This window comes from Atractosteus spatula, chromosome 18 (genome assembly GCF_055471065.1).
Source record: "Atractosteus spatula isolate fAtrSpa1 chromosome 18, fAtrSpa1.hap1, whole genome shotgun sequence".
Lineage (NCBI taxonomy): Eukaryota > Metazoa > Chordata > Actinopteri > Semionotiformes > Lepisosteidae > Atractosteus > Atractosteus spatula.
In genome coordinates this window covers 13,832,357-13,859,862 of record NC_142723.1, presented here as the reverse complement: position 1 = coordinate 13,859,862, position 27,506 = coordinate 13,832,357, and the positions used below count along the sequence as shown (strand labels likewise).

At 46.2% G+C, this 27,506-nt stretch overlaps 1 protein-coding gene across 2 annotated transcripts; it reads right to left on the bottom strand.

The window, feature by feature from the left end:
• Positions 1-266: 266 nt before the first annotated feature.
• Positions 267-26,703, bottom strand: cramp1 (cramped chromatin regulator 1). Of its 2 annotated transcripts, none has more exons than XM_088936984.1 (20): positions 26,080-26,703; positions 24,268-24,623; positions 21,666-21,865; positions 21,294-21,447; positions 21,067-21,150; positions 20,709-20,757; positions 20,462-20,547; positions 18,405-18,528; positions 17,524-17,605; positions 15,548-16,600; positions 15,103-15,280; positions 13,608-13,789; positions 12,818-12,892; positions 11,437-11,518; positions 10,670-10,774; positions 10,011-10,180; positions 8,329-8,518; positions 7,628-7,792; positions 6,853-6,998; positions 267-5,705 (listed from the first exon to the last, which is right to left on the bottom strand). In XM_088936984.1, the coding sequence occupies exons 1-20, from the start codon at positions 26,097-26,099 to the stop codon at positions 5,565-5,567; spliced, it is 3,642 nt and encodes a 1,213-aa protein (XP_088793110.1). In that variant the 5' UTR covers positions 26,100-26,703; the 3' UTR covers positions 267-5,564. The 2 variants fall into 2 exon arrangements, with proteins under 2 accessions (XP_088793110.1, XP_088793109.1); XM_088936983.1 differs by lacking the exon at positions 26,080-26,703 and adding an exon at positions 25,038-25,383.
• Positions 26,704-27,506: the final 803 nt, after the last annotated feature.

The window sequence follows — 27,506 nt, the reverse complement described above, 5'->3', positions numbered from 1 at the left end:
CACCAAAGGGATAATATTTACATGAGAACCAGCAGCAACTGCTGCAATATTTCAAAAAGTATGAATTCAAACAGCTACATATATACCATTTTTAATACTGTGCATTTCCCCCTACAAAAAAAATTACAGGATTTTTACGTAATGAGGCTGCAATATTCTCATACACCCATCCCTTCATTCCACTATGTAATTAAAACAGATTGCTGTTCCCTGACTAGGGCACCTTTCCCAATGGACAAACGCCAGGAACACAGAAGACCAAAAACAAATTTAAAATTGTATTTAGGGCCACAAAAGTAAAAACACCTGTTACAAAACGAGAAACTCTTAAAACTGGAGGTTCCACGTTTCCTTTTCTTGAAATATTAAATAACCAAAAACACCTTGTTGTCTTTTCAACTGTTGACAATAAATAGTCAGAAAAAAAAAACAATTTACAGTATAATACAAAAGGTCAGAGAAGACAGGAATTCTTATATGCTGTACAAACACACCCACACACAAACACATAGACAGGATTCCATACCAAATCAACTGAAGATGCCCAGCCAGCTTCTGATTCCTAAACATGATCCACAATTTTAGCTTCATATCTTAGTGTGCAAGCGCCATCACTGCCTTTTGTCCACATTTTGAAAACCCAAACGTTTGTCTTAAAAACCCGTTGGAAGAATTATCAAAGCATATAGACTTCCAGGGAGAAAAAATGCTACTGAAAAGTACAAACACCTAAAACAAGCCTTTAAACCGTCATATTATAATATCCTTTACAAGCAGGCCACAATATTTGCTAGGAAATGTATAGAAAATGCAGATTTTTTTAAATCAAATGTAACTCCTTCCGGAAGAAATAACAGGTCAACTATACCATCAGAGAATTTTGTTCCTCTTAATTGTTTAACCAACCATCATCAACAAATCGGAGATGGTGCTGTCGGGGTTAGGGTTAAAGCACTGTGGAAGGGGGAAAGCTCTCCTTTCCATCTGGTAATAAGAAAAAGATAGGTCTGGAGTTAATATTATAGCAGATATGGGCTGGGTATTGACTTCAGAACAGCTCTGTTCATCAGATGCATTCAGATCTAGCCATGGGACTTTTGTTTCAACACAGGAAAACAGGTCTGAAAATCCAGAGCTACAGGAAGTATCATATCAGGGAAAAAAAAAATTGTATTTAAAAAAGGGAAATGGTTCACCCAGCAATGAAGCTGCCAAATGTGTCGATCAGCTCTGTTTTGTCTGTGCAGAAATAGTCTGAAAGCTTTTCAAGGGATGTGTTCAAACCTGGATTGTTAGTATTCTAATGGATAAAGCTAAAATCAGAATCAATCAACTGTTTTTCTTCGCAGGAGCCAATATACCTCCTACTTACTTACAGGGCTTGTGTAACAAGTTATCCAAACTTTTTGGACAGTTTTGAAATGAATATGCATTATATTAAGTACTTTACTTCTGAGTCAAAGAGACAGTGTAAATGACATTTAGAACCAAGTTAAAGAAACTACTCATGAAATGGCCACAACAGAACAAAAAATTAAATATCTTTTTGCCTTTCATTCTAATCATTAGAAACACTCCTTTTCCTGGCGTAAAAATGGAAAGTCAATCTCCTGTAGCATGAAGGAACTGGTCTGCGTTAGCATAAAAAGGCATGCAACTCCTGAACAAATTCAGCGATTTGAACCACAATCTCAACCCATGTGAGTTAGAAGTAATAATTCCTACTAATTTTACAATGTTGGCGTTTCTACAGATTTATTCTTTGAGCTGCAAATGTTTAAATGCAATATCAGACATCAGGCAATTCCGAGTCATTTATGGTGCAAATTCAGTTAAACTAGAGCTTTTTCCTGCAGTGCAAAAGATCATGCTCTATTTGTGCGGGATAAAGCACGGTTTATATTTCAAACAAAAAGAAATAACAGCTGCACAGCACCAGCACAAACTGAATCATGAGTTGAACCAGACTTACATTAGAATCAGGCATTCAAACATGGTTTAATCTCAGCCAATCAGCCTTTTCAACATAGGTTAACTGCAGGGTTTATTAGAGGGCAAAAGTCACAAAGAGGGCATTTCAAAACACTACCAACCAAAGAGGATCATTTCTACAATGTAGACCACCATATCAAATGCTGACCCCACTATTTCACAACAAAACTGGTGTGTGTTGTGATGTATGCGTTACTGTTGTACTGCTTTATGTCATTATTTGTTTAGCGCAGTTCACAATAGACATCTTGTAGTTTTTACAAGTGTTTCCTTCGTATCAGAACAGTGTGTTGCAGTGAGCAGTGCAACACTGAAATTAATAACACACCCCGTACATTCCTCTAGTGAAATTCAACTAGTGCAGATCTGCACTTCACCACTCTGGCTGAGGTGTGAAATTAGCTGCCATTAGCTGCTGCACTTTTGTTTGTCCATGGTGTACAATGGACTCTTTCACCTCTAATCCCGGCTCATTTGAAACATCCTCACGTTCCACACTCCTTTACACATGCAGCAGATCGCTTGGGCCACTCAAGAGCACGCAGAGGACATTCATGCAAAGCTGGACAGACTGACCAGATATGAAGCTAGAACTGAGGGCCAAATGCATTTTCACTGACTCGTCAGCAGTTACCATAGATTCTGATTAGGTTCTTCAAATTTGGCATGGAATGTCTTGATATATCAGTTTACACTTGTTCGTTATATATGGCTTTTAAAGTGTTAACATTTCTTCAAAACAAATCATTATACATAATATTTTACACCACTCCACATGGAAAAAAATTCCCTTCATTTAGAGAAAAAAAGAAGGCACATGACTGGCCCACCTTTTTCTTGTAGTGCCATGAACGTTTACAACCTAGACAGTGCTCACCTGTAGTTTCAGAAGGAGGAGAGCAGAGCAAAGCACATTTCCTTTTCTAAATGCACTGCAAGGTGGGATAATGTCACCACTTCCCTGTAACATATGGACTGACAAATAAATCAGAAGCAGAATGTCACTGAATAGCAAGTATTTAAGAACAAAATTCGATCAAAATCATTTAAGTCATTTAAAGCTTTGAACGTTATTTGTTCTGAACGCAGTCTTAGAAGAATAACACAGCTTTAGAAGAAAGATCTTGTATTTCAGAATGCTTTGCTGTACTTGTACCATTTGTTGCTGTTACAAGGTGGCTCAAAATGCATTGCTTAGAACATCCGGAAAACAGGAGTTGAATTGAATCCAATCCCTCTGTAGCCTAAAAATGAAGCAAGTTTTGCCACAATAAGCCTGCAAGGACTGAGACACTGCTTAATCTAGTCAGGCATACACCAAAACTGGAAAACCGTTGAGGGTCATCCTCAACGACAAGTGGCAGAGAAAATCAGTTTTGCTTCCCTTCATTTTAACGATTGAGAGGGTATCATATCGCAGACGGCAGCGGAGCTTCTATCATGCACATGTCTGGCTGCTTATCAGCTCTGTTGAAACTGTGCACTCCACAAATTCAATTTTCAAACAGGCCAAGCTTTTCCTGCCAGATTAAATCATCACCCACAGAGCTGATATTTATTTTGTCACATTGCCAGTGGCACTTGGAGGACTCAGAAAAGACCCGAGACCAACCCAATGCCATTTACAAATATTTGAGATTAACCCAGCAGTGCAGGGGCTCCTGACTGTAATCTTGGGGGATCCTGCGCTTGCTAGGTTTCATTCCAGTTGTGCTCTCAGTCACCTAACTGTAACCTTAATTGAACTAATAACATTAATAAATTGGCCTCTATTGGCATCTACTTTAATCCTTTTTTTATGAAAAATATTCTTTGATTATAACAAGAGGATGTGGAAGAGCCAACTGTGAGTTTCTCACATCTTAGATTACAGCAATGAACCTTGTCACCGCACACAGGAGAGTCTGAAGAATGAGGAAGGGCAGGAAGACTCCCCTGACTCACCCACCTTGGAGCCTTAGAGCTTTTAATATGTCACTGGCAACACAGCACTAACTAGAGGTTCAGCGCCAATTGGAAGAAAGACATGTCCCCCACTGACAGCACCGCTTGCCGGCAAGACTAAAGTGGTCACTGTGTGCCACGGCTGACTAACACCACCCTGCCCTTGGAAGCACTCAGCCAATTGTACTGGGGAAATCCTAGTCACAGTCGGCTAGTAACCAGACTCCACAGCTCAACCTACGCTTGAGTGGACCTCCACTACTTGGGCCACTTGAGATCCCTTCCCCCCCCCCCCAACTCTTGAACGGGCAGAACTCTTTCAACTGTTTCAATGTTAAAGCAACATGCCAACCTCAGTTTTTGACAGGACTAAAAGGTTCCCATTGATCAAAATACTAGTTCAATTATGTTTTTTTGGGAGCTGGACTGGAATGAAAGCCAACAGGTCCCCATATCCGAGTCTAAAAGGGCTCTAGAAAAGCTTCACTGAGGTATGAGCTGGCAAGGTAAATGCAAATTGCTGTGAAATTAACATACAGTAAAAATAACAACTCTCACTGAATACTAGTGTGCAACATCATGTTAGTTGGCCACTGAAGGGCCTTTCCATCCAGAAGCAGGATTAAATGCTTTTCCATTATTACATATTTCTGCTCGCCTGAAACAAAGGTGCTAACATAATGTACTCAAATCAACAGCTCAAATGACCACATCTGAGACGCAAGAGGAGATGAGTCAGTAGGAGATCAGAACTGTAAGTATTGAAACAGAGGTCAACTCAAAATGCAAATGCAAAGGCTGAAAAACATACGATGTTTATCGGAAGGGTAAACATTCAATCTGACCTCCATGGTTTCTGTGGGACAACATGGGAGGTCACATTTCTTGTTGCTAAAAAAAAATTTAATTTTTCTTCCGATTACTAAAATGGCAGCAGAGGGTCAACTTTTTGAGGTGATATCTTGATGAATATAACGTACGGTACACACACTGACCACCTCAAGCCCTAGCAACACTTTCCTGATGCTAATGCTAAATGAATCTTGCTCTGTTACAACACCCTTCGCCAAATCTTGATGATACAAAGAACTGAATCTCTCTCAGACTCAGGCCCCCTTTATAGGTAGAGCATAATAAAAAAAAAGAATAAAATAAACACCAGTCTCTAAGAGATGATGGTTTCTGAGTACGAGCAAGATCAGATCACTTAGGATGGAGAAGCAAACAGTTTTGTTTTTTTTGCCCCCAACAAGATTCAATCCAATCAATCAGAAAACTTCAGGAGGAGGTCAGGCCTTTGAAGTTTCACAATCCTGCCTGTTGTGAAGAATAAATGCTGGGAGCACTTCAGATGTTATTAATAATTGCCTGTTGAACCAGAAGGGTCCCGACTGGCATGGAACGGGCTGACATCAGCACTGAGGGAGCCTCAGTATCCTGTGTCCCAGTCTTGATCAGAGCTGCACTTGGAGCTGGCCGTGCTCTGCAGTCCTAGAGTCTGGCGCTATCTATTGCACATAATCAAACTTTTCTGCAGAATCCCCCGGCTCGTCTGCTCGCGTTCGGGGGACAGCGCCTGCCCGTGTAGGCATCCCCCCGGGAGCTCCTGCCCCGCCCCCCTGCCGCGTTCAGCCCGTGCCGCCCTGGGGAGGAGGGGTCGGGGGCCGAGGGGGCGGCTCGGCGACGGAGAGCTCCTGCGCCAGGTCGTTGAAGCGGGCGATGTAATCCACGCTGTTCTCGCTCATCATGCACGCCAGCTGGGAGTCCACCTGCAAGAGCGAGAGGGCCGCGTCACTGAGGGGCACACCTGTCCGTACAACACCTGCCCAGTAACCTTGCTAGGCATTTCTGGATGCGGTGGTTCTGTGGCTAAGGATCTGCGCCTGTGGCTGGAAGGTTGCCGGTTCGTATCCCGCAGCCGGCAGAGGGATCCTACTCCGTTGGGCCCCTGAGCAAGGCCCTTAACCCCAACTGCTCCAGGGGCGCCGTATAAATGGCTGACCCTGCGCTCTGACCCCAAGCTTCTCTCCCTGTCTGTGTGTCTCATGGAGAACAAGTTAGGGTATGCGAAAAGACAAACTCCTAATACGATTACGTATCACTTCCCAAGCCGCGGATGTTGCTGCTGTAGCATTTATGCTGAATTGCAATTTTAATATAAAAAAACACAGCTGTAAAATCTGCATGACCAGAAGTACCCAGGTGCTTCAGACAAAACATCTGCTGACAATTCTAGCATCACAATCCTGTACACTAGAGATGTGCTCATAAACAGATAAGTTGTCCAGAATTCATTTACACCTTCAATTCAACCAGATAGTGCACAGTCAGAATCCTGCATGAAATAAAAAAAACCCTCAGGACTGACTTTTCATTGTCACAGATTTTATATAACAGTAAGCAAAAATATTTAAACCAGCTGGGGTAGGTGGTAGTGGAGCTATCTTCAAAGCCATTTACTTCTATACACGTGGGCATAAAATATGAAATGATTATGGACACCACAGAATAGTGGCATGTCTGTAACAAGTTAATCAGTTCCACAGTCCCGATCCTGAGAAGTTCACAATCAGCTTGAAAACAGCTAGAAGGAACAAGTGTCTGGCCAGTGCGTCAAAGCCAGCATTTTTGTTTTCCCCAACTCTAAATATCTAAAATCACAGTTCAAAATTAAATCAGCAAAATTCAAAGAGGCATTATTATCATCACATTTTTCACAAAGGAGGGAGGCACAATTGAATGGGAAGAGTTAACGCATTCACTTGCCCAGGGTGTTGCGCAACAATTAATATTTTCTCAAAAGAGCTGTGGAATTGAATGGGATAAACAAATAATTGGCACATGCAGACAATTTCTTGGTTTTGTTCCATAGAGAGCTGATAGGTCACGCAAGTTCAAAAAAACAAAAGGAGTCACCTCTCCCACGTCAGCCAGCGCGCGCGAGGCGAACGAGTCCCGAGAGCTGCCGTCCAGGAGGCTGGGGCCCAGCAGGGACGTCCCGCTGGAGGGGCCCGAGGGCGTCAGCAGCACCTTCCGGCCCTTCTCCGGGGAAATCAGGCTTGCTGCCACCAGATAAACACCAGCATGACAGGCTAAAATACATCTCATGGTGGAAATAGGTATCTGTAGGTCACCTGACAGCATACAATTAAATCCCCTTGGTTATAACCTTAACCTTCTAGTTTATTTTCATGTTACTTTTCCAAAATATGCTTGTCCTGTAAGCTAGACTCGAGGAAGATCATTACTACTGATAGAAACAGTGGGTCTAAATCCAACAATCAAGTATCTATAAAGTCATTTGAAGCCTTCCAATACTTAACTTCCAATACTTCCATCCCTCGAAATTGGACTTACAGCACTTAAAGTTAGAGGAGTTCAAAGGCTTTGGTAATGGGGAGAATGTCTTATACACAGAGTTTAAGAAAGCCTTCACAAGTAACAAGAATCGTAAACGTGACACATCTGACTTCTATGTTTACAAAGAGGGGGGAAAAAAGCTTTAGGAAGTCACAGACATAAGAAATCACCTGAAAAATAATTTAATTTAGTACTTTGCCTGCAAAAGCATTGCACTAAAGACACTACAGTTTCCCTATACAAGCAACGGGGACAGAAATATCCTTCGATATCAGCTTCTGAAGTTCCAACTATCTTCAATGAGTGTGTGCACGTGATGGGAGACACTCACACAGGAGGCAGCCCAGAGAGGAGTCTGTGGAGTCACTGGGGTACCACTGGGGGTCGTGGGTGGGTGAGGCGATCCAGTTGCGGTGCGGGCTGCTGGCTGGAGAGGGAAGACTCTTGGAGCTGTCGCTGCCATTCAGCTTGGCTGGGGACAGAGAAGAGCCGTCGCCTGCAGAGGAACACAAGCGTCACACCTCACAACCCTGCCTGCTCTCTCCCTGGGGTGAAGGGATTAGAATTAGCTACATGCTTGTGACTGAACAACCCCTTCTTATTCCAATGATAACTATTCATCTGAATTAACAGGAGAACAGTGCCAACTTCCTCCTGCAGGGAAGGAAAACGAGGCAAAGGTGGTCCAAGACGAAAAGCTACTAAAAAGTTTCAGGAATAAACAATTGCTAATCACATGCATGGTTTCCTCCTGTTTCATAGAGCCGACTAGATCTATCAATCTGTCATTGTGTCATTCAAATGCATTCATTCAACCTCTCTGGATCCCTCAGTGGAAACATTTCCTATAAACTACATGTCTCTTGTATGCCTGAGGATTTGGAGACACATTTTCTGTTATCGGCTTTACAGATCACAAGATCGGTATGAAAACGATACTGAAAGTTTCGGAGTAGATATGTGCACCATCTTAAAACAAGAAGAAACGCAGCAGCTCTTCAGAATCTCCTGCTGCCATGGGGCTGCCCTCACCGTACTGCGCAGAGCTGATTGCGAGCTCAATGATGGAGTCACTGATGTGAGTGGCTGGCTCCCCCTGGGACAGGACGTCTTCTGGAGGTCCTGGCAAGGAGATGTCCAGCAGAGAGGACATGTTGGGAGGGGACAGGAGGGAGTCTGGACCCGCTGACGGAGAAGGCAAAGGCCCGTTCTGTAGAGAGGCCTGAAGAAAAAAAAAAACAGACAGGAGGTACTGAAAGGGCACTTCTGGAGCTCCGCGCTGGAAAACATCCGGCTGCCGTTGAGAGTGAGCTGGGCTGAACACCTACCCAGAAAGACAAGTTGTGCAAGAAAGCATCGCCAAGTGAATCAAAAACCAGGTGTGCTTCTTATTTCACAAGAACAACAAATTGGTTCTTATATGTTTAAACAAGAGGCTGTGGGGTGGGAGTGCACAGATAACCTAGAAACATTAACAGAGTTCTGCCCCCTGCTGAATAAAAATGGCTTAAAAAGGTCATTTTTTCTGGTCTGAGTACATAAAATCTACAACACTTAGGAAGAACGTTGATATTTGAGCTAAACCATGTCTCCTACAAAATTCCTGGAGGGCCACGTATCTTGTGGTTTATGTTCCAACCTGAGTTGTCAATTAAACAAAATACCTAATTACTTTCTTAGATGGATGTTTCTTAATGTGACTGAAAGCTCGGGACCTTTTCTGTTTGTGTTTCATTGCTGACAAGAGAAATTGCACAGATCAAAGTAGCAGTGACTTGCACCATGATACTTCATGGCTTTGAATTGCTCAATAAAGCTGAGGCAGTAACATGCCATACTATTTCCAGAACCAGCAAGAGAACGCTTGGGTGCTTTATCAGTCAGTCTATTAAACTGACACAATCTCTCAATTAGGACATAGAAAGAACTAAATTAATTCACAGCTTAATTGTTTTTTCCCCAAGTTGGCGGCAATCTGTTTGGAGTTTGTATGTCCTCCCTGCGTGTCTCCCTGGTCCTCTGGTTCTCTCCCATAGGCCAAAGATGCTGGGAGGTTCACAGGCTTCTGGAAAAACTGGCCCTAGGTACGAGCGTGCGAACGTCTGTTTGTGTCTGTGTGCGCCCTGCACTGGACTGGCATCCAGGGTGTATTCTGTCTTGGGCCCGTTCTCCGCGACCACGAATTGGAAAAAGGAGGTTAGAAGATGGATGGATGTTTTTTTATGCATACAGAAATGCACAGAAAGCTATCCTGCTCAGGTCTTAACAAATTCACTGTCACTTTTAAATAAACTCATCCATTTGATTTCTGGTCCTTCAGATGCTCCACATACCTCTTTACCACCCTTAAATCCCCCTATGTTTTATGAAATTGTAAATGAAGAGTTAAAAAAAAGATTAGTATCGAAGAGACACACCGTTAAAAGACAGTAAAGTGTTATTCAGCAGTGGAAAAATTTAATTGCAGCCTAATTATAGGAAAGTAGAAAGCTGAGAAATATAGCCCAAATTTGACGTTTTTAGAACTGTTAATTAATTTAACCCACATTAAATGAGAACAATAACCTCTGCTACGCCACTTGTTCCTGATTGTGCTGTATCCACAAAAGGCATTAATTCGAACAAATACAACATATAAAAAAATGGCAGTTTAACATGCCGTCCTTGTCACGCACTGTTCACACCAAGACCTGCCCTGCAGCCCAGTCACTCACCTCTGTTGGACTGATGGAAGTGGTTTGGCTGAGAATCCCCTTTTCAGTTGCCAGGGACACGGCGTCAGAGGACATGGAGCTGCCAGCTGTAACCACTTTGGGGCCCTGAAGGACCTGAGCAGGGCTGTCTGGAATAATGCCTGCCGACTTGGCAGCTAAATCAATTGTACCTGAAAAGAGTTGAAAGAAACCACAGTAAGCAATCAGACCCACGGCTCTTTTTACACATACTCATTAAATTGATAAATGTTACTAATTATTTCACAAGAACAGGGGAGCCAAATACATTTTCTGCAGATGGTGCATAATTGTTTATTGTCTGAAATTTCTCATTATTTAACCAGCCAATAATCTGTTAATCCGCACAAAGGACAACTTATAACATAGACATGTAGATATGTGGCTAATTAACTAGTTCCAACTATCTACAGGACAGGTTTAAAATATTTGTTCCAGTTCACAAATTGCTTATATTCCACTTCAGAAAACCACAGAATGAGTCCTTTCCAAACCTATCAGCGATTTCCTGAAAAGGGAACACTAAAAATTGTGCTATTAAAAACTCTGGTTGCAATTCACTGCTGTAGCTATGACGTGTTTATTGTACAATGCAAAGAAGAAAAAAATGTTGCCAAAGCACAGAGAGAAAGGATCCTTACTGGACAGCTGGCTGGAGCTGGGGGTTGGAATGGCTTCTGAAACGGCAGGGCGGGAGCCGGGTGCCGAGGACAGAGGTGACTGAATGGGCCGGAATGAGCCTGTGCCTGGAAAAGATGCATTACATCAGCGCTGAACAGAACGGTTATCTAGCACGTATCGAGAACGGACAAATGCATTCCTCTCAATCTGCTGTGGGTTCCTTAGCCTCTGACCACCCTGTCTTTCACATTACTCCCAACAAGCTTTAAACAAAGTGCTCCAGTTCTGACGCTGGAGAAACTACATGGTTTGCCACGTAGTCCCAAGAGCTCTATCGGACTGCGAGGGGTAACTGTCAGTTACCAACAGCTCCATCAAAACAGGGATCTGGTGATGGAGAAACACAAGAGATTTCTGTTACACAGTAAGTGAATTACACCTTCCTACCAGTGTTAAGATCCCTTTAGCTCTGGCCTCAGAGAGACTGACCCCCCATAGAGTAGTGAAGTGAGAGAGCACTGCATCGCCATGAAAATCAATCAAAGACTCTTAAGACACTGTCAGGATTCAGCGAAGGGCGCTTCCTTTCGTGAGCGCCAGCCAGCTTCAAACAGACTTGTTCAAGGGGAAAATCCTGAAATGCGAGCGTAGGCGGATCTGCAGAAAAGGGAGAGCTCCCTGCCCACTCGTTACCTTCTCCTGCCCCAAGGACTACTGCTCATCGGATCTCTGCCTCCCACGTTTATCTGTAAGTAAGGTCTACAGAGAACGGGCAAGGGAGAAGTACCTGTGGCAGAGGAGTTGGAGAGGATGGAGAAGGAGCAGACGTGTTGCGAGGTGTCTCCTGCTGTTCTGGGGAGCAGCGTTCGCTGTAGGAACAGGAGGACTTTGTTGATCCACAGATACACATAAAGAAGAAATCTAAACTTTCCAATCCTAGAACATAAAAGCTAAAGGAAGACATCCGCATTTTATTTTAAAAAAACCCAACAAAGCTCAATTAAGCCGGTCGTTCAGAGTTTCAGAGTGCATTCAGCTCAACTACAGTTGAAATAAAGGCTTAATCTGTACACTTAACACTGGCTCTAAAATACCTTTCCTGTCTTGCACTGTTGATAGACTATTTAAAATAAGAAAGCCTGCAGAAAACAGGATTTGAAAGACCATGTTTCTTATATAATTTAGTATTTGGTGAGCAACCTCCTACATGCTCTGTGAAACCCAATGTTCTTGCCATATAAGACTTCCACTCCAATTAAAAGAATTTGTCGAACCCTGCTGCCAAGACGTGTAGAGGAGGCTCAAATGAATGTTGCAGCAGAACGTTTTCCCTGCTTATTGGAGCATTAGTGTGCCAAACAGATATTCTTCCTCTTACTCATATAAATATTTTAAGAAGATTGGTTCTCGAACCTGGTTCTGGAGTCTCCCTGATCTTCTGTATTCCTTTTCAGCTGAGCTGTCAGCCATTAGGCTGATTGATCTCTAGGCAATTAAGACTTTTTACAGGACTAAAACTGACAGCTATTAATTACCATCTACCTTCGACTAATGTCTAGGATTAGAACCTAATCTCAGTCTGGTGTATGGAAAGTTTAAGCACAGTAATAATACCCTAATTATTATTATTTTTACTTCACTTTTTTATTGATTCTTTCATTGTCTTCTGTGAAACAGGTGTATCTTGGGCAGGTCTTCATTACAAATGAGAATCCGAAGGATTACATTAACATTTTTATCACTGACATATTTAGGACAGCAGTGTGGAGTACATTAACACACTGAATATATAATTGAAGGCATTTTAAGAGAAATAAGGACCTTCCCTTCTGTCACCCTGTCTGTGTGTGGGAGGACAACATCAAGCGATTAACAGCAGTTAATTCCTCTGTCTACATATTCACACATTTCAGAGACTCAGTATAAATATAGTTTCTAAATGAGGCTGGGATGCTTATCTGAAACACCAGAATCTCATACTGTGTGCAGCTCTGGACAATTCCTGTGACATTACACAAAGTCACGAAATTCATGCAGATGATTCAGTACGGAGCACATCTCACGGCCAGCTGAGGCACTCAGTGGACAGAGGTTGATTTCTTTTACATGGCTGTGAAACGGTCCCAGCTGATCTGGCGAGCTCCCCCCCTCTGTCCCCTTCAGCCTACCTGCACCACAAGAGGCTTGCGAAGGTGCCGGTTCCTGAACTTCCTCTGTTTCGGAAGGAAGATGTCCGACTGCATCTGCAAAATCAAAAGAAGAAGAAGTAGAAATGACCGGGGAGGCACGGAGACTCATGTCCGGATGGTGTGGACCTACGTTCCCTCTAATTTTTTTTTTCCTGCTGAGCGGATGACTGAGTGGCATAAAAAAAGCTGTAGTGCAGGAGGCACAGGGCTTCAAACGGTCCCATGTGAGAACTCACTGATCGACCGAAAAGACCCAAGGCGAGGCCCAAGGGGCATAATGACATGGGTTGCTGTTGCTGAATTTGTGAAAGTTTGCAATAGTTTTCCAGCTAAACTAAAGGAAGTACCTACCACATGTAGTTTTAAGAGATGATTTCAAGCACTACCTATTGAGTTCGCCGATAATTTATCGCAAAATTGTGTTTTCTAACGACTCCCACGAAGGCCAGTTTGTTTTGCCACATTATCTCAATTTTTGATTGAGCGTCTGCTGCTCAGTCTTGTCATGAATTATGCGTGAACCGCACCTCCCGAATGACAGAAAAAAAACTTTTATGAAGTTCCGGAAGATTCCATTCACAACGTGCAAATGTTTATATTCTGATCTTTCGTTCGATGTTTGCTCGACAGTTGATGGCCGTGAATGGCAATAAACCCCTTACTTATGCACTTAGTATTGTGCACGCTAAAAACACAAACAGTTCTACCATTTTTATTCACAACACTGCAACTATAGTGCAAATGGCACAGCGGACGGGCGCGCGCTCACGCTGATGGAGTCGAGCTGCTGCCGGAACGCCAGTTCGGCCTCCTTGTTGGGGGAGAACATCTTGCCGTGCCTGCTGTTGGGCGGCAGCGTGGTGGGGATGGCGAACAGGCCGCCTTCCGCCTCCCCGCCCCTCGTGCCGGCCGGCCCCGGGATCAGCAGAGTCCGGGGCAGATTGCGCGCGCCTGGAAGGGGCAAGGGGAAGGAAGAAGCCAGTCAGGTCACGGCAGCCAGCGGGACGGCACGAGCTCCCAGGCACGCGTTGCAGGTGAGTGAGAGCACAAGCATCAGGCATGTTTCAACAAAAATGATCAAGCAGGCTTAAGGCAGCTGTTTACACAGAGTGTGAGATGCAGGACTGAGGGAAGAAGGCCTCACCCTTTGTTTTATTCATGCTCAAAACTAAACAACCGCAAAAAGACAAAAAATTGAGGAACTACGTACGCAATGACTGTCCAGTGAACTACCTGCTCATCGGATGTATGAAAAGCTTCCAGAATTTCAAATTCTATTTTTTTTTTATAGGAATTTAATGTACATTCGCAATGGTGTGGTGCAGAGAATGATTCTGAATAGCAAAAAAAAAATCGCACATAACCAAGTCCATCCCTATACCGTTGCAAGATGTGTTAATAGTTTATTGTATGTACGGTTAAAAACATAAATAACCCTCCCTTATATGATAATTAAAGTACCAACGCATTGGCTTTAAGTTCATTTAAATTACACTGACCCAAGTAAAAGAAACAACACTAATCACAAACTAATAGCAACCAATTAAAATAATCAACATTAATCCCTTCTCTCTGCATCCAGCCAGCACTTTCTCCCTCTGCCTCTGCCTCCGTGATCACCTCGCCCCACTGTATTGAAATAAAACCATCAGCGAGCCCATCTCCATCCTGTCATTCCCCACCTGCCAACACAGAACCTGGAGCGTTCGTTTTTTAAAAAAAATACTTTATTAGCCCTGTATAATTTCTTGCATTAGGAATTCATCTTCTCACATACCCCAGCTTGCTCTCCATGAGACACAGACACACAGACAGGGAGAGAAGCACAGGGTCAGCCATTTATACGGCGCCCCTGGAGCAGTTGGGGTTAAGGGCCTTGCTCAGGGGCCCAACGGAGTAGGATTCCTCTGCCGGTTGCGGGATTTGAACCGGCAACCTTCCAGCCACAGGCGCAGATGCTTAGCCACAGAGCCACCGCTCTGCCCATAAAATATAAAATATGTGACAATATAAAAGCAATGCCGCGCTGAGATGGGGCTGCTGGGTACTGGGTCCGAGGGCAGGGAGAGGCCCTCCCGCTAGCCAGATTCATCTCACGATCGCAGCCGGTTGTGTCGCTAATTTGAACGTGCGGTTTCACCCTGCTCTGCTTCTCTTTCACCCAAGAACCTGCTGGCCGGACCCGACTTCCCGAATAAGAGAACTTGTGAATGTCGCAGCTGCCGAGGCCCCGCTGTAGCCCGCGCACGTGGAAAGAGCTTCACCTGAGGATCCCGCGGTGGGCGAGAGCATCTTCCCCACCCGCGCGGCGGCGGCGGCCTGGCTCCGGCTGCAGATGGGACTGCGCACCCCGAGAGACACGATCTTCCCCGGGGGGGTGAGGGATGGGTCCTCCGGCGAGGGCTTGATGGGAGAAGTGGCAGTGGAGCACAGCTCTGGGGCCTAACCACGAGAGAGAACGTGAAATAAGAAAGTTAAACTAATATGGTAACAGAAAGAAAGCCAGACCTCTTCAGTTATACTTTTTTATAGAACTACAATAGCAAACCTGACTGAGACTTGAGAATCTGAGATCAGATTCACTCAGACTGCTCCCTTAAAATGCCCAAATAATACATAATCACACGTTTATTCTATATGCACTCGAAATAAGACAGCCATAGATAACTCCGCGTCACGTCACGGACTCGAACGGCTGGCGCTGCTCACCGGTTTGGGGTTGACCTCGGAGGAGACCAGCCTGAGCAGACACCTGAGCACGCGGTGCGTGTTGTGGGCCCGGGGGCTGGGCCGAGGCCCGCTGTCCCCCCTGGACACCGGCAGCCACTCGTACTCCAGCTGCAGCTTGCCCGGCTTGCCCAGCATGAGGTAGAGTTCAGCCAGCGTGACGTTCTCGGTGCTGCGGGCGCTCCAGCCCTCCTCCCGGATCTGCTGGGGCAGCCTCCCCGCCTCCTCCTTCGTGCTGGCCCCCCCAGACTCGGGGCAGCCCTCCTCCGTGGGCTCGTCCTCCTTAGTGCAAACCTCCTCGGTCGGGGGCTCGGTGGTGGTGGGGCCCTCGGGAGCCCCTTGCTCCCGGGGCCCCGCCGCAACGTTCCTCTCCTCTCCGCGATCCATGGCCGCCGCCGCCGCCGACATACCGTCCCCAGGGGGGTCTGTGGGATCCGTGCTCGCGGACGCGTGCTCGCCGGCGCAGAGGCCATTCCCTGGCAACACCGCGCCGCGGCCGTGCCCCTCGTGTGGGGCTAAAGGCTCCGACACAGGGGGCTCATCAGAGTCCATCTCCACCTCGACGTGATCCCCTAGCTGCTCTTGTGAAAGTGCATCCTCTTTGCCTGTCCCCTCCCCCTGGGCCGACTGCTCGCCCTCTCTCGGCCCCTCCCCTTCCTGTCCCGACGGAGGGTTCGAGGGCTCCTGGCTCCTCTCTTCCGCCCCGGCTTGTGGGACGTCATCCACGCCCTCCGCGGCCGAGCTCTCCCCCCGGCGGGGCTCTCCCGCCGTCCGTCCCTGACGCCCCGGCCCCCTGGGGGCCGTCTGGATGCCCAGGATCTGGGCAGCGGGAAGTTCCTTGTTGCCGGGCCGGCACTTGCCGCTCTCCAGCCAGTGCACAGTGCAGAAGGCCTTTGAGTGGACAACCCGGGCCACCCCAGGCAGGGCGGTCAGAGTACTGCTCTCCGAGGGGTACAGGAACAGCTCCTCTCGCTCCTCGCTTGAGGGAGACCGCGGGGCCCCATCCAGCGCCTGCCTCTCCTCCAGGCTCTTCCTCTGAGACAGCGGGGTCAAGGCCTGGTAATCGCTGCTGGAGTGAAAGCCGCCAGGCGCGACTTGCTACGCTAAACGTCACGAGCGCTTCGTTACTTAAGGGTTAAACGGGCCTCTGAAGTTAACCGAGCACGAGACAAATAACGGATTGCTTCTGAGTAGCTTTAAGAACACTGCAGGTTTTCAGCATTTTTTAATGAAAACAATAATGATGGCAAAGCCAGATCCTGCTAGATTTCAATACATAATTCAGTGGATAGCAGGGCCAAAGAGAAGGACTGGCAGATCTGGCGTTTGACTACCTCCATCTAAAAGCCTATGCCATAGTAATGGTGCTCTCAGAGAACACTGAGTTTTTAGAACAGCTACCAGCCAAATAACAGAGGACAATTAATGTCATTTACCAGTAAGAAACAAAGCCTACTAAGAACATTTGGGCATAATTATCATGTACTACTGAAAGCTTAACAGTGAACAGAGGCTTCAACAGTGTTAGATCTGCGTGGATGTTCACTTTCTGCAATGTTGGTAATTTCAGACTGACTGATTTGGCTCCGATAACACAGAAACCGTCACCCCACAAAAACCAGAGGATGCGGAAACTCTGGCCCATTTTTACACCCTGAACCTCCATAGGCCAAATGCCAGTTAGGCAATCCCTTGGCATCTGATCTCTGCTATAACAGTGCACATCCTGTACTGATATGAGAAGCATAGACTGGTTGAATCACTCTGAAACTTTGAAATATATTTACTTTTTTGAATAATCCCTGCGACTGGTTGGATGTAAAATAAAAGAATGTGCAAATGGCCTACGTACTAGTGAACATGGACATTTCTTATAGTGTTCTTATCCACTGTGAGAATGTGCCCCCTTCTGTACCTTCAGACAATCAAGGAATAGCTGACACCGCGTTGAAGGATACAATCCGATGGTCCTGCACTGCCCACTTCTGTTTCAGAAACTCAATCAGGCTGGACACCTTCCTGTGGAGCTCCACCACCATCCTGTGGGAGAAAACAAGGCAGGGCGCTAGAACTGCAGCAAAGGCCTAGGCACAGCAGCCACGTGCTGCCATCATCCGTCTTCCACCATGCCATGAAGAACCTGCAATTTTTCTAACAACCTGGCACTGGTCCACAGACAACCATTTAAACTACGTTCAACTCGGTATTTTCAGTATTTTAACGCAATTCCCGATGAACACGTCTTGCAAGGGTCTTACCGCACAACCAAAACAATGAACCTCGCACGTTTAAACTTTTCATTATTAAGACATTGAACACAGAGTCCTTCATTTATACAGAAGCCACTGCCTGCACGCACTCTTCGAGGCTAACGTCTGCAAACCTCGCTTGCCTTTCTAAAACTGGTCACGTCCAGCGACCAGTGACACAAACAGAAAAATTTGAAGCCCCTCTTCTGTTCGGTTACCAACAGAATGACGCCCATCAGCTGACAGCGATAACAGCAGGCTTGGTGTCATGTAGCCGGAACAGCAAGGAGTCATCTCCAGCTGCTCCCTCAACTTACTCATACCCTCTGATGCCAGGTTCCCCATCTGTCTGGTGAATCCCTCCCTTTCTCAATGCGTCTTGAACTAATTTTCTCATTCGCCCCGTGCCCTTAGATAAATAGCACTACAGCCCTGAATGAGTAAAGCCAGACTCAAGACACCGTATGACCCACCTTTTCTCACCTAAGATGCTGGGAAAATATCTTCTTGTGTCTGAAGGTTCTGTCTAATCAGGCCCCCCATTTCAAGACGTCGTACGCAGCTAGACCCTAACTCAAGTCGGGCCTCACCTCAGCCGTGGGTTGTGTGCCAGGCTCTGAACCCGGGCCCAGGAATGATTGCTGCGAGGCTGCAGCTCAACGGGCACCTTCAGGGGCAGCCGGACGGGCTTCTGATCCTCCTCGTCGCTGACCCCTGAACGCAGGGAGAGAGAGAGAGAGCGAAGGCAACGTTATCTGGAACGGCTCCCCTCCTTCATTCAGATGATCTCAGATCGAGAACATACTCGGATGCATCACGGCGTCTCCGTGGCAACCTATTCAGAGAAGCATTTTTTTCCCTGTAAGCACTGAGTTAAAGCACTGTGACTTGAACAGGATACAACAGAAAAAAAACCAATGATTAACACCCCACAATATACACAACATTTTGCAGGTAACATATAGTTCCATCATGCTTGTGGCATCCAATTATCTTGCCATACATACCTCAAAGTTTCAGATGACCATCTGGCCATGTTTAGGATGCTTTGCCAAACCTTTTGCCCTTAATTCAACTGAGCGTTACTGGGCATTCACCATGTTACAATGTGGTGAAGCTGTAATTGCAGTTCTGGCTCAAAAGCAGGTTGAGCACTATGAGCCCAGCGCTGCAGGTTCAAGCCTGGGTCATGCCCCACTGTGACCAGGACTCCCCACATGGGAAAGGAAGGGCTGAGAGAATCACCTTGCAGAAAAGAGCCGGATGCCTTTGTTGGATACCACGAACAGAAACTATGGGAAGAGAGGCTCAAACTGAAAACAGTCTTACTAGAAGGTTGTGTGGGTCTGGAACAATATACCACACCAGTGAAGCCCATGGCACTGCCTCTCAAGAAATGGCTATAGGAGACCCTCGTGTTAAAGACTAACTAAACAGCACACGAGCTACATGAGCCAATGGCTTCCTCGTTTCTTATGTTCTTATGAGAGGTGGCCACCGCTGGGATCTCTTTACAGCACTCTTACAGAAGCACAGCTGGGATTGTCTCCAGTGGCAGAAGCCCACCAGCTTCTCATTCTCTAGTGTCGGAAGAGTCAGTGTATGAGTCACCTCGTAAGGCCTCTAGTGGGTATTTTCTGTCAAGACTCGGTGGTAGGCCAAGCCGTCGGCAGCAGCAGAAGATGGAAACAGCAGCTTGAAAAGCATTATAACCCAGACTTTTCAAAGAAAGCGAAGCTGAGCAAAGACCGGCTTGTACTCCCTTGAAACACATGAAAGTCGAACTCTGATGGTTTAATTACATACTTTGTGTAGCTGTCAAATCCAAGAACAGTGCAGGATTGTAATACGATAATGGAGATTCTGAATAAATACTCTTCACTGTAATAGTGAAATCAATGCAAATTCTGTATATTTCAGTTAAAAACCCATCACACACAAACTAACATATTAATAAGATGTGAATGGATCCACCTGGACTGTAGCTGGACAGTTATAAGGCTCCAAACAGAACATGAGATCTGGACATGAAATAAACTGAAAAAAAAAACACAGGAGCAACTCTCGGACTCAAATTTCCCCTGCGCCAGCACTAACGTGATCTAAAATTATCCAGTTAAGAAAGCCCATCCCCTCCAGGGCCCACCTCACAGGGCTTTGAGGACTACTCTAGGTTAAAGGTGCAAAGATAAGATGCCTGCTTAAACATTGATTCTGATACCAAATGTGCATTATACACACAGCATATCAATATGAGCTGCAGAGCCACGTCTCCAGCAGCTGTGCAATCTAAGGAATGAATGAGCATTTTAAATAACCACTAACAAACATTGTTTTACATAATTTCAGAAAACATACAACGAAAGGAGAGACCCCTGTATAATGGAACACAGGATCTGTACCCAAAGACCCCTTTCTCTGACTTGTCTCTGACCCAAAATGCATGCATCATTTTCAACTTTTGCTATTACAGGGGTCAAATAATTGTCCGCCACTGAAAACCAACAAGGCAGGACTGCACAGTGATGAGGCACGCAGGCACCTTCACACTGTGACTCACACTACAGTGATCAGAAAGACAGGGGAAACAAATCTCTGTGCAGCTCCGTGTGAAATAAAATAGGTTTTCTCCTGCCTCGGTACGTACCATCAGGATCGCACAGCTTTTTTAACGCACGGCACATGGGCGCTTTAATCCGTAAATTCCTGCCTTTGTAGCGTACTGTGGTTGCTCTGTCAAGAAGAAAAGAACGTAAGTGTTGATCTCAATACCTAAATCTTAAGTGGCTCACCTGAAATCAAGCATCAATTATAGCTTCAGTATACATATACATGTAGTTTATTCTCAATGACCTCGAATACAGATCGCTACTTGATTCTTGCCTGGAACGTACCCATGCTGAATGAGCTCATTCAGTTTGGCAGCATTCTTATCATCCATACCTGAAAAGAGCAAAAAAGACATCACTGCAATCATCACGCTTCCGTGTTGAACAATGGCTTCAAATCACCTTCACAACAATTCTGCCCATGCAGTTACGCCACAGAGGCTCGCGTTCTCAAGACGCCTTAATAAACTTCCCCACAATCACCTCCACAACACTTGCTAAATACCGCATTCGCTTCTGGACCTTAAATCCTTCGTGTCAGAAGGAGCCGCCCACTCTGTGCGTGTGCAGACGTGGTATCGTCATCTCCGCTAACCGCCGAGGAACAGATTTCAAATGGAGACAAAGGTGCAACCATACTTACAGCCTCCAACCTTCTTCCTCAGCTCTGCGTAGCAGATCAAGCCGTAAAGCTCCTGGGACGACTTCATCAGCCCCCGGGAGTAAACTGAAATCAGGGCGGGAAACGACCACCGTGAGCCAAGAGCAAAGAACGGACAGGCCGCGGAGTCTCAACCGCGAGTAGGTCTTCCACGGCAGAAGCCCAGAACACAGCTCCAGGAGCAAGGGAAAAACAGAGGGAGCTCTTACCGTTATTAAAATCGATGTACTTGGAGATCTTGTGCCAGGTGCGGTAGTAGAAGTGGCGGACCTGCTCTTTGTTCTTCACCATGCTGGCAGGCTTCCCTTTCTTCTTGTACTTCAGTGCAATGTTGTTCTGAATGGCTTCGAAATCCTTGCCATGCTGTGGGGCAGATGCACGCAATCTTTGACCCACTCAAAACTAAAGGCTTAACCATCGTATTCTTCACCAAAAACAATACATTTAAACCAATGGATCTGAGGAGCGATATGTGACCAGCTTGTGGCCTATGTGACTTAGAAGGATTCCTACCTTAAGAAAAGACATGAAAAAGAGAAAACGCCGAACCTAGTTTTAATCTTTCCAAAGCAAGACAGTACCTCGTAGAGCCCCTCAAAGAAGGAGTTCTTGTCTTCGGCGCTCCAGGACTCCCACTGCCGGCGCGCCTTTTTCTGGCTCCCCTCTTCCTTGTCGTTGGACCCTAGGCTCCGGGGGGCTGATTTCGAGGTGGCACTGCCCGACCCGACAGGAGACCCTGAAGGGCCACACCCCACCAGTACCAGGGCCCCATTCTCAGCCCCTGCAACACACACAAACACCACCTTGTGATCAATGGGAGAAGCCAAGATTGTTTCCATAACTTGAGACGCCTGTCTTTCACGCAAGGCTCTCCAACAGGTTGGTGCAGAGGGTGGGGTGAAGCTGTAGCAATGGTATCCTTCAATGGTATGTAGTTTCCATTCTAAGCATGCTGGACAATCAGAGGAATGGCCCTCCGGTATTGCGAGATGAGAATTTTTTATAATATTTAACAACTCGAAAGGCACATTAGCGTATTGCAACGCATCAATCAGCTCTAGTTACAGAACTACAGCAAATGAGAACAAGGAAGAAAACGCGTGAGGAAAGAACTGGTAGCATGCTGAAAAGCAGCTTGACACTTTCCCACATTACACTGGTTCAACAGGAAACTTCTTTTAAGTTGTATTTGCAGGTCCATGCATACTTCGATTATCTATCACATGAGGGGAAAAAAAGACTCAGAACGGAAGCAACAGGACAATTTTTTTTTTTAAATTCCTTCAATATTGTCACTTGAGGAGGACAGGTTAAATTTAACATGCGACACTACAAAACGCACTTGGATTAGATTTGGTTGTTCTGCTAAGTTGTGCAAAGTCCTGGCAAGACACAGATCAATTTCACTTTCTCATTTCCTATCATCTGCTCGTGATTGCTTGTAATAAATTACGAATAATGCTGCCCAACATTTTCATAAATACTATAATACATCTCGAAAATATATAAAACAATTGTCAACAGGTGGCATTTCACACTGAAAAGTGATGTGGGTGGCTGTAACAAGCTAGCCAGCAATGTTTCCCAAAGTCAATATCACTGTTTCTTTCAAAAAACGTCTGGATGGGGTCCTCAGATCAGTAAAACACTAGCAACCGAACACCCTAGACGGGACACAAAGCTTACAAACCATGCTAATTACAGAGAGGCTTTCTTAAATTCTGAAATGAACAAAAATCCTATTATTTCCACAAACAGCTAGCTGCTGTATGATTTGTGGATAAGCTAAATTGAATGTATTCATATACAAAGATAATGCACTACTTTTTGATATAGTTTTACTAATAGTTTTATATTTTTCAGTGCATTGCACTGAACTGACAGTAGTGACAAATTTAAATCTATTCATGTACTGAATTTAAAAACCAATACACTGATATTTTAAAATGATGTGTCAGGTGGGTATGCTGGTCTCATTTTTATTATAAAAATACAGAATGGCTGAGTTTGGCAGGACGACAACAGCAATAAAAAAAAAAACAGAGTTTCACAATGGAGTGCAACCATGCTTCCGAAAGATTATGTGGGATTTTCGGATCTCCCTGCTACAGACTGGCATTTGGAAGAAATCAGTTCATTCATCTCCTACTGGAATTGTTCCTGTCTGGAAAACTACAGCCAGGTCCAAAACAAATATGTGAAATGAAATGGGAGGGACACGTGAGGGTCCTAACCTATACAGGTGCATGCTTCAAAGCTACCAGACCAGAGTCCAGAGTCATCAGAGTCCAGTAGGGCCTTGGCTAAATGACAAGGACAGCTCTGGTCAAGTTAAAGCTGAGCCAACACTGATCAGGCACCCTCTATTGTGTCGCCAGCAGCCACTATCATCACCTGTGTGCATCATCATTCTATACTCTTTTCTGCTATTTAATACGTGCGTTAAAAAACACTGGTAAAGCGTTTAGCTCCAGTGTGTTGATCTCTCCCCTGCCCCTCACCGTAAGCAAACATATTAAATGGGACACTACAGGCAGGTCATTCAGAGAGCGGAATCATAAATACGCGCATTTCATTCAAATAGAAATCTTAACCCTAAATGGGATAAACAGATAAGTTCCAATAATTTAGCACCTCTAGACTAAGTTTACCTGAATGCCAGGAGAAGCTTTTAATTTATTTATTGAATTGAAGGCACCTACGAGACCAAAAAAAAACGGCGGTAATGTAAAATAAGTGCAGAGCTTGAATATATATATATATCACAGGATAAGTGGGTAACAAAGATCTGAGCCCAGTTTAACAGGGGGTGTTAAATTCTCGTTTTAACCTGGCCTCTCGCGTCTACACTGCGCCAGGTATTGCGTGCCACGACAGCACTGCTACAGTGTTGCACATGCATGTATCGCAACGAGTGCGGTCACTTCAGAAGGCGATAAAAATGATTTGGGTGGGATCTCTTTTTGATTTTTTTTTGGGGGGGGGGATCTCCACAACCCCATTTAAACTCGGAGAAGGAAACAAAAAAGCCAGCGCACCACCGGGTCAGCTGCTTCTCTCAGAAAGCCGCAGACCAGACTCAAAAAGAAAAACACAAAAAAGGGGGAGCAGGGGGGGACAATGAGGTGAGTGTCTCCCCCCCCCAGGTGTCGTGGGGTACCCCGCTCGACCCGTCCGCCTCACCTTTCCCCTTGGCACCGCTGTGACCATTAACAGCCGAGGCAATGGCATCCTTCCTCAGCCGCTTGCTGGGAGGTCGGACGCTGGACCTGAGGAAATGATGCTGGTCTTGGCTGGGCAGGTTCGGGGAGGACGTGGGCTGGTGCTGCAGGGTCGAACCCGGGGCCGGCAGGGCAGACGGGGATGAGGACGGTACCGGTGCCGAAGTGGACGGACCGGCAGCTGCTGGAGTAAGAAGCTCTCCTCCGTCTCTCTCCGCGCTGCTCACTTCGCTCTCCTCTGCCTCGCAACGGTCAAGCTTCCTGCCACATCTCCTCACCCCATCGTCCCCGCTGCCCTCCACCAGCTTCGCTGTCATGCTGTCAAAACAACACCAGAGCAAACGGTTCACAATTTTCAAAAAGCACCTCGTTTTAATCAACTTAAAAAAGGGGCGATAATCTTTTTTTTTTTCTCTCAACATGGCCGCCGTTGTTTCAAATCCCCTTTCACCGTCCTGACAAAACAACCTGACAAATCTTTCCCCGAACATTTGGTGCTCCCACCCGACGGCTCGAAACCCCCCCAGAGGTGGTCCTCGGTGTCTTTATTTTAGTTTTCGCTCACTTCTGAGCCCTGTCCGCTTCTATTTCGCCAGTTATCGAGGGAAACGCAAACGCCTTCAGTTTAGCGCCCTGCGAAAACCGGAGCGACATTAATCTATCTCGGCATGCGAGAACAATTTCGCAGGCATCGACCTCAAAGCAAAGTGTTTATTTCAAAAGGCGAGATACCCATTTTGGTGTTCTTCGGAAGCGGGCGATGTCTTCTTTCTCCTCACCATGGGTCCGAGGTTTTTGGAGGGAAGTAGCTGGTTATTTTGTGCATATTCCAACGCCAGAGGAGGGCTTCGCCTGCGACTGTCTGCCTCTCTCTCGCTTTCTCTCTCTGGGGCTGGAGCTCGCCGGCGCTCCTCCAGCCCGCAGCTCATTCCCTTAACGAGCTCACTTCCCTCTCGCCGGAGACCCCGGGCTCGCAAAACCCCTCGGACCCGCGGGGAAATCCCGGACTGACCCCCGCCAACATGTCCCGGGCAGAAGGGGATGCGGCTCGTCAATTTTCGCCTACTTTCTTTCCCCCCTTTTTTGGTTGTTTTGCACAGAAACGAAAGCGACCCACGGCGCCCTGAGCTGCTATGAACTTTGCTTGGTGCTACGTCATCGCTCGCTGAAATGTCCCCAAAATAAAGTTGTTTCTCCACGGAGCCAACTTGTACATATTGAAATACCGAGGTGTAACGTTTCTCGAACACATGATTAGCTGTAAAATAGCTTTTGCTGTCACCAACCACCTCCGAAATGCCCCCAAACGACTGTATCCTCCTCACAGCGCCGACTCCAGCCCCAGCCAGATAAACAGTGATTTTGTCACTTGAGAAATCACCTTTGCTTCTATGATGCACGGTTTTAATTTTCCTTCACGGCAAAATGCCCCGTCCGGCAATATGCAAGCGCATGCCTGCTGTTGCATTTCAGACGCAGAATCCAACACCAGGATCAAAAGCATTCCCGTGACATCTAATACAGACTTTGCCAGAGAGCCTCACGGGTGACCCCTTATCTGCGAGTTCACCTCCCGAATTCCCCTGCAAAACGACTGACCTGTCACAAGACTGCGAATCCTACTTTCTGCTTTCAAGAGCCACCCCCCCCCCCCAAAAAAAATGAAAACACACCTATGTTTGCCTTATTGATCTCTCTTACTGACATTGCTTTCTTGCTCGAACCCGATCACTCCCTCTCTAGATGCATCAGACACAGTCGGCGCCGGACTGACCTCCGCGGCTCTGCCTCCATCGCTCGGCTGCTGCAGATGTCCAGGGTCGGTCTGACGCTTTCCTGCTTTTTTTTTTCTTCCAGGGGGATGAGGGGGCTTACGTGCCAGCTGCTGCGGGCTCCCCTCACATTCCGCTTATGATCTGAACACCGGGGACAGCGAGAGCCCGAGGTCTTCGTCCACTGCGAGGACTGCAAAATCGCATCACAGGGACACTCACGCTTGACGATGGCGCCGGGCGCTGGCTCCGTGCGTTTCACTCCAGGGACGCACTTAAAAGCTTGTTGTCCATCCGTTAACCAAAGGCTTCCGAGAAGCTATCAATCTTCTCAGATCTCATCGTATTGTTCCAGGAGGGCAAATACACGTTGCCTTCCAAAACACTCGCGCTCTTTCTGGTATCACGCAAGCCCTGTTTTCCCCCCACGAGTCTCACTGTTTAGACCGAAGAAGCACCAGCTTTGTACCCCGCGAAAACCCTGCAAGATACGTGCAAACTAAAGCGAGGGGCAGAGGTTTGTCGTTATTTTCTTCCCCATCGCCTTCCAGCCCGTATTCCCTCACGAAAACTTTCAAACGCGTATCCTGTCATCCACCGAGCTGCACCAATTTCCGCGACTGTCGGCCACGGACCCGCTTGCCGCCAGCACGCCCACTAAGGGCTCAAAAACAAACCGCGTGATTGGCCGAGCGGTGCACGCAGCCGGACACACGCCATGATTGGCAGCAGAAAAGGCCACTCACTCTACAGGGTTGGCGCGCAGAACGTGCCTCCCAGCCAATCAGAAAAACGTCGCACTTCAGCCCCGCCCACACGTGACTTCATTTGTATTGTTGACGCCGCCGACCTGGGGCCCCGCCCTGTTTACCATACAAATGTGCCGTATTTCGATGTTTGTTTTTTAAACAACTCCACGTTTGTGTGCTCCTAGAAGGTAGTTTGGCAAGTTCTCAATGGTTGGGTACTTAAGGAATTATGGTATTTAAAAGTTCGCCATGGTTTTTTTTCCTGGGACGTTAACAATAGCGCTGGTTGCTGTGCCAGCGAGCTTAGCAACGACGCTCACAACAGGTTGGCACTGCGCATGACCAGACCTCAGGAGTTTTTTTGAGAAAAACAAGTCTGCTGGAAATCAGTAGCTTCGGGAGGAATAAAATAAAACGACAGAAGGTTTCTTGAAAGGAACTACAAATAACATTAAGAGTGAGAGATTTAATCCATACGTCGTAGATGAGCATACAATCATCAGCTAAATTCATACTGAAAGTATTTCACGTATTGTTTCCTTTTGCTATTAGCGAGCTGAGGGGGGAGTGTCTTGTGGAATATCTGCTATGCCTACATTTTGTCGACTTTTATACTGTGCTCTATAGACTCCGATGTGCTATATTTATAGTCGTCCCCCCCCCCCGAAACGTAATCGCGA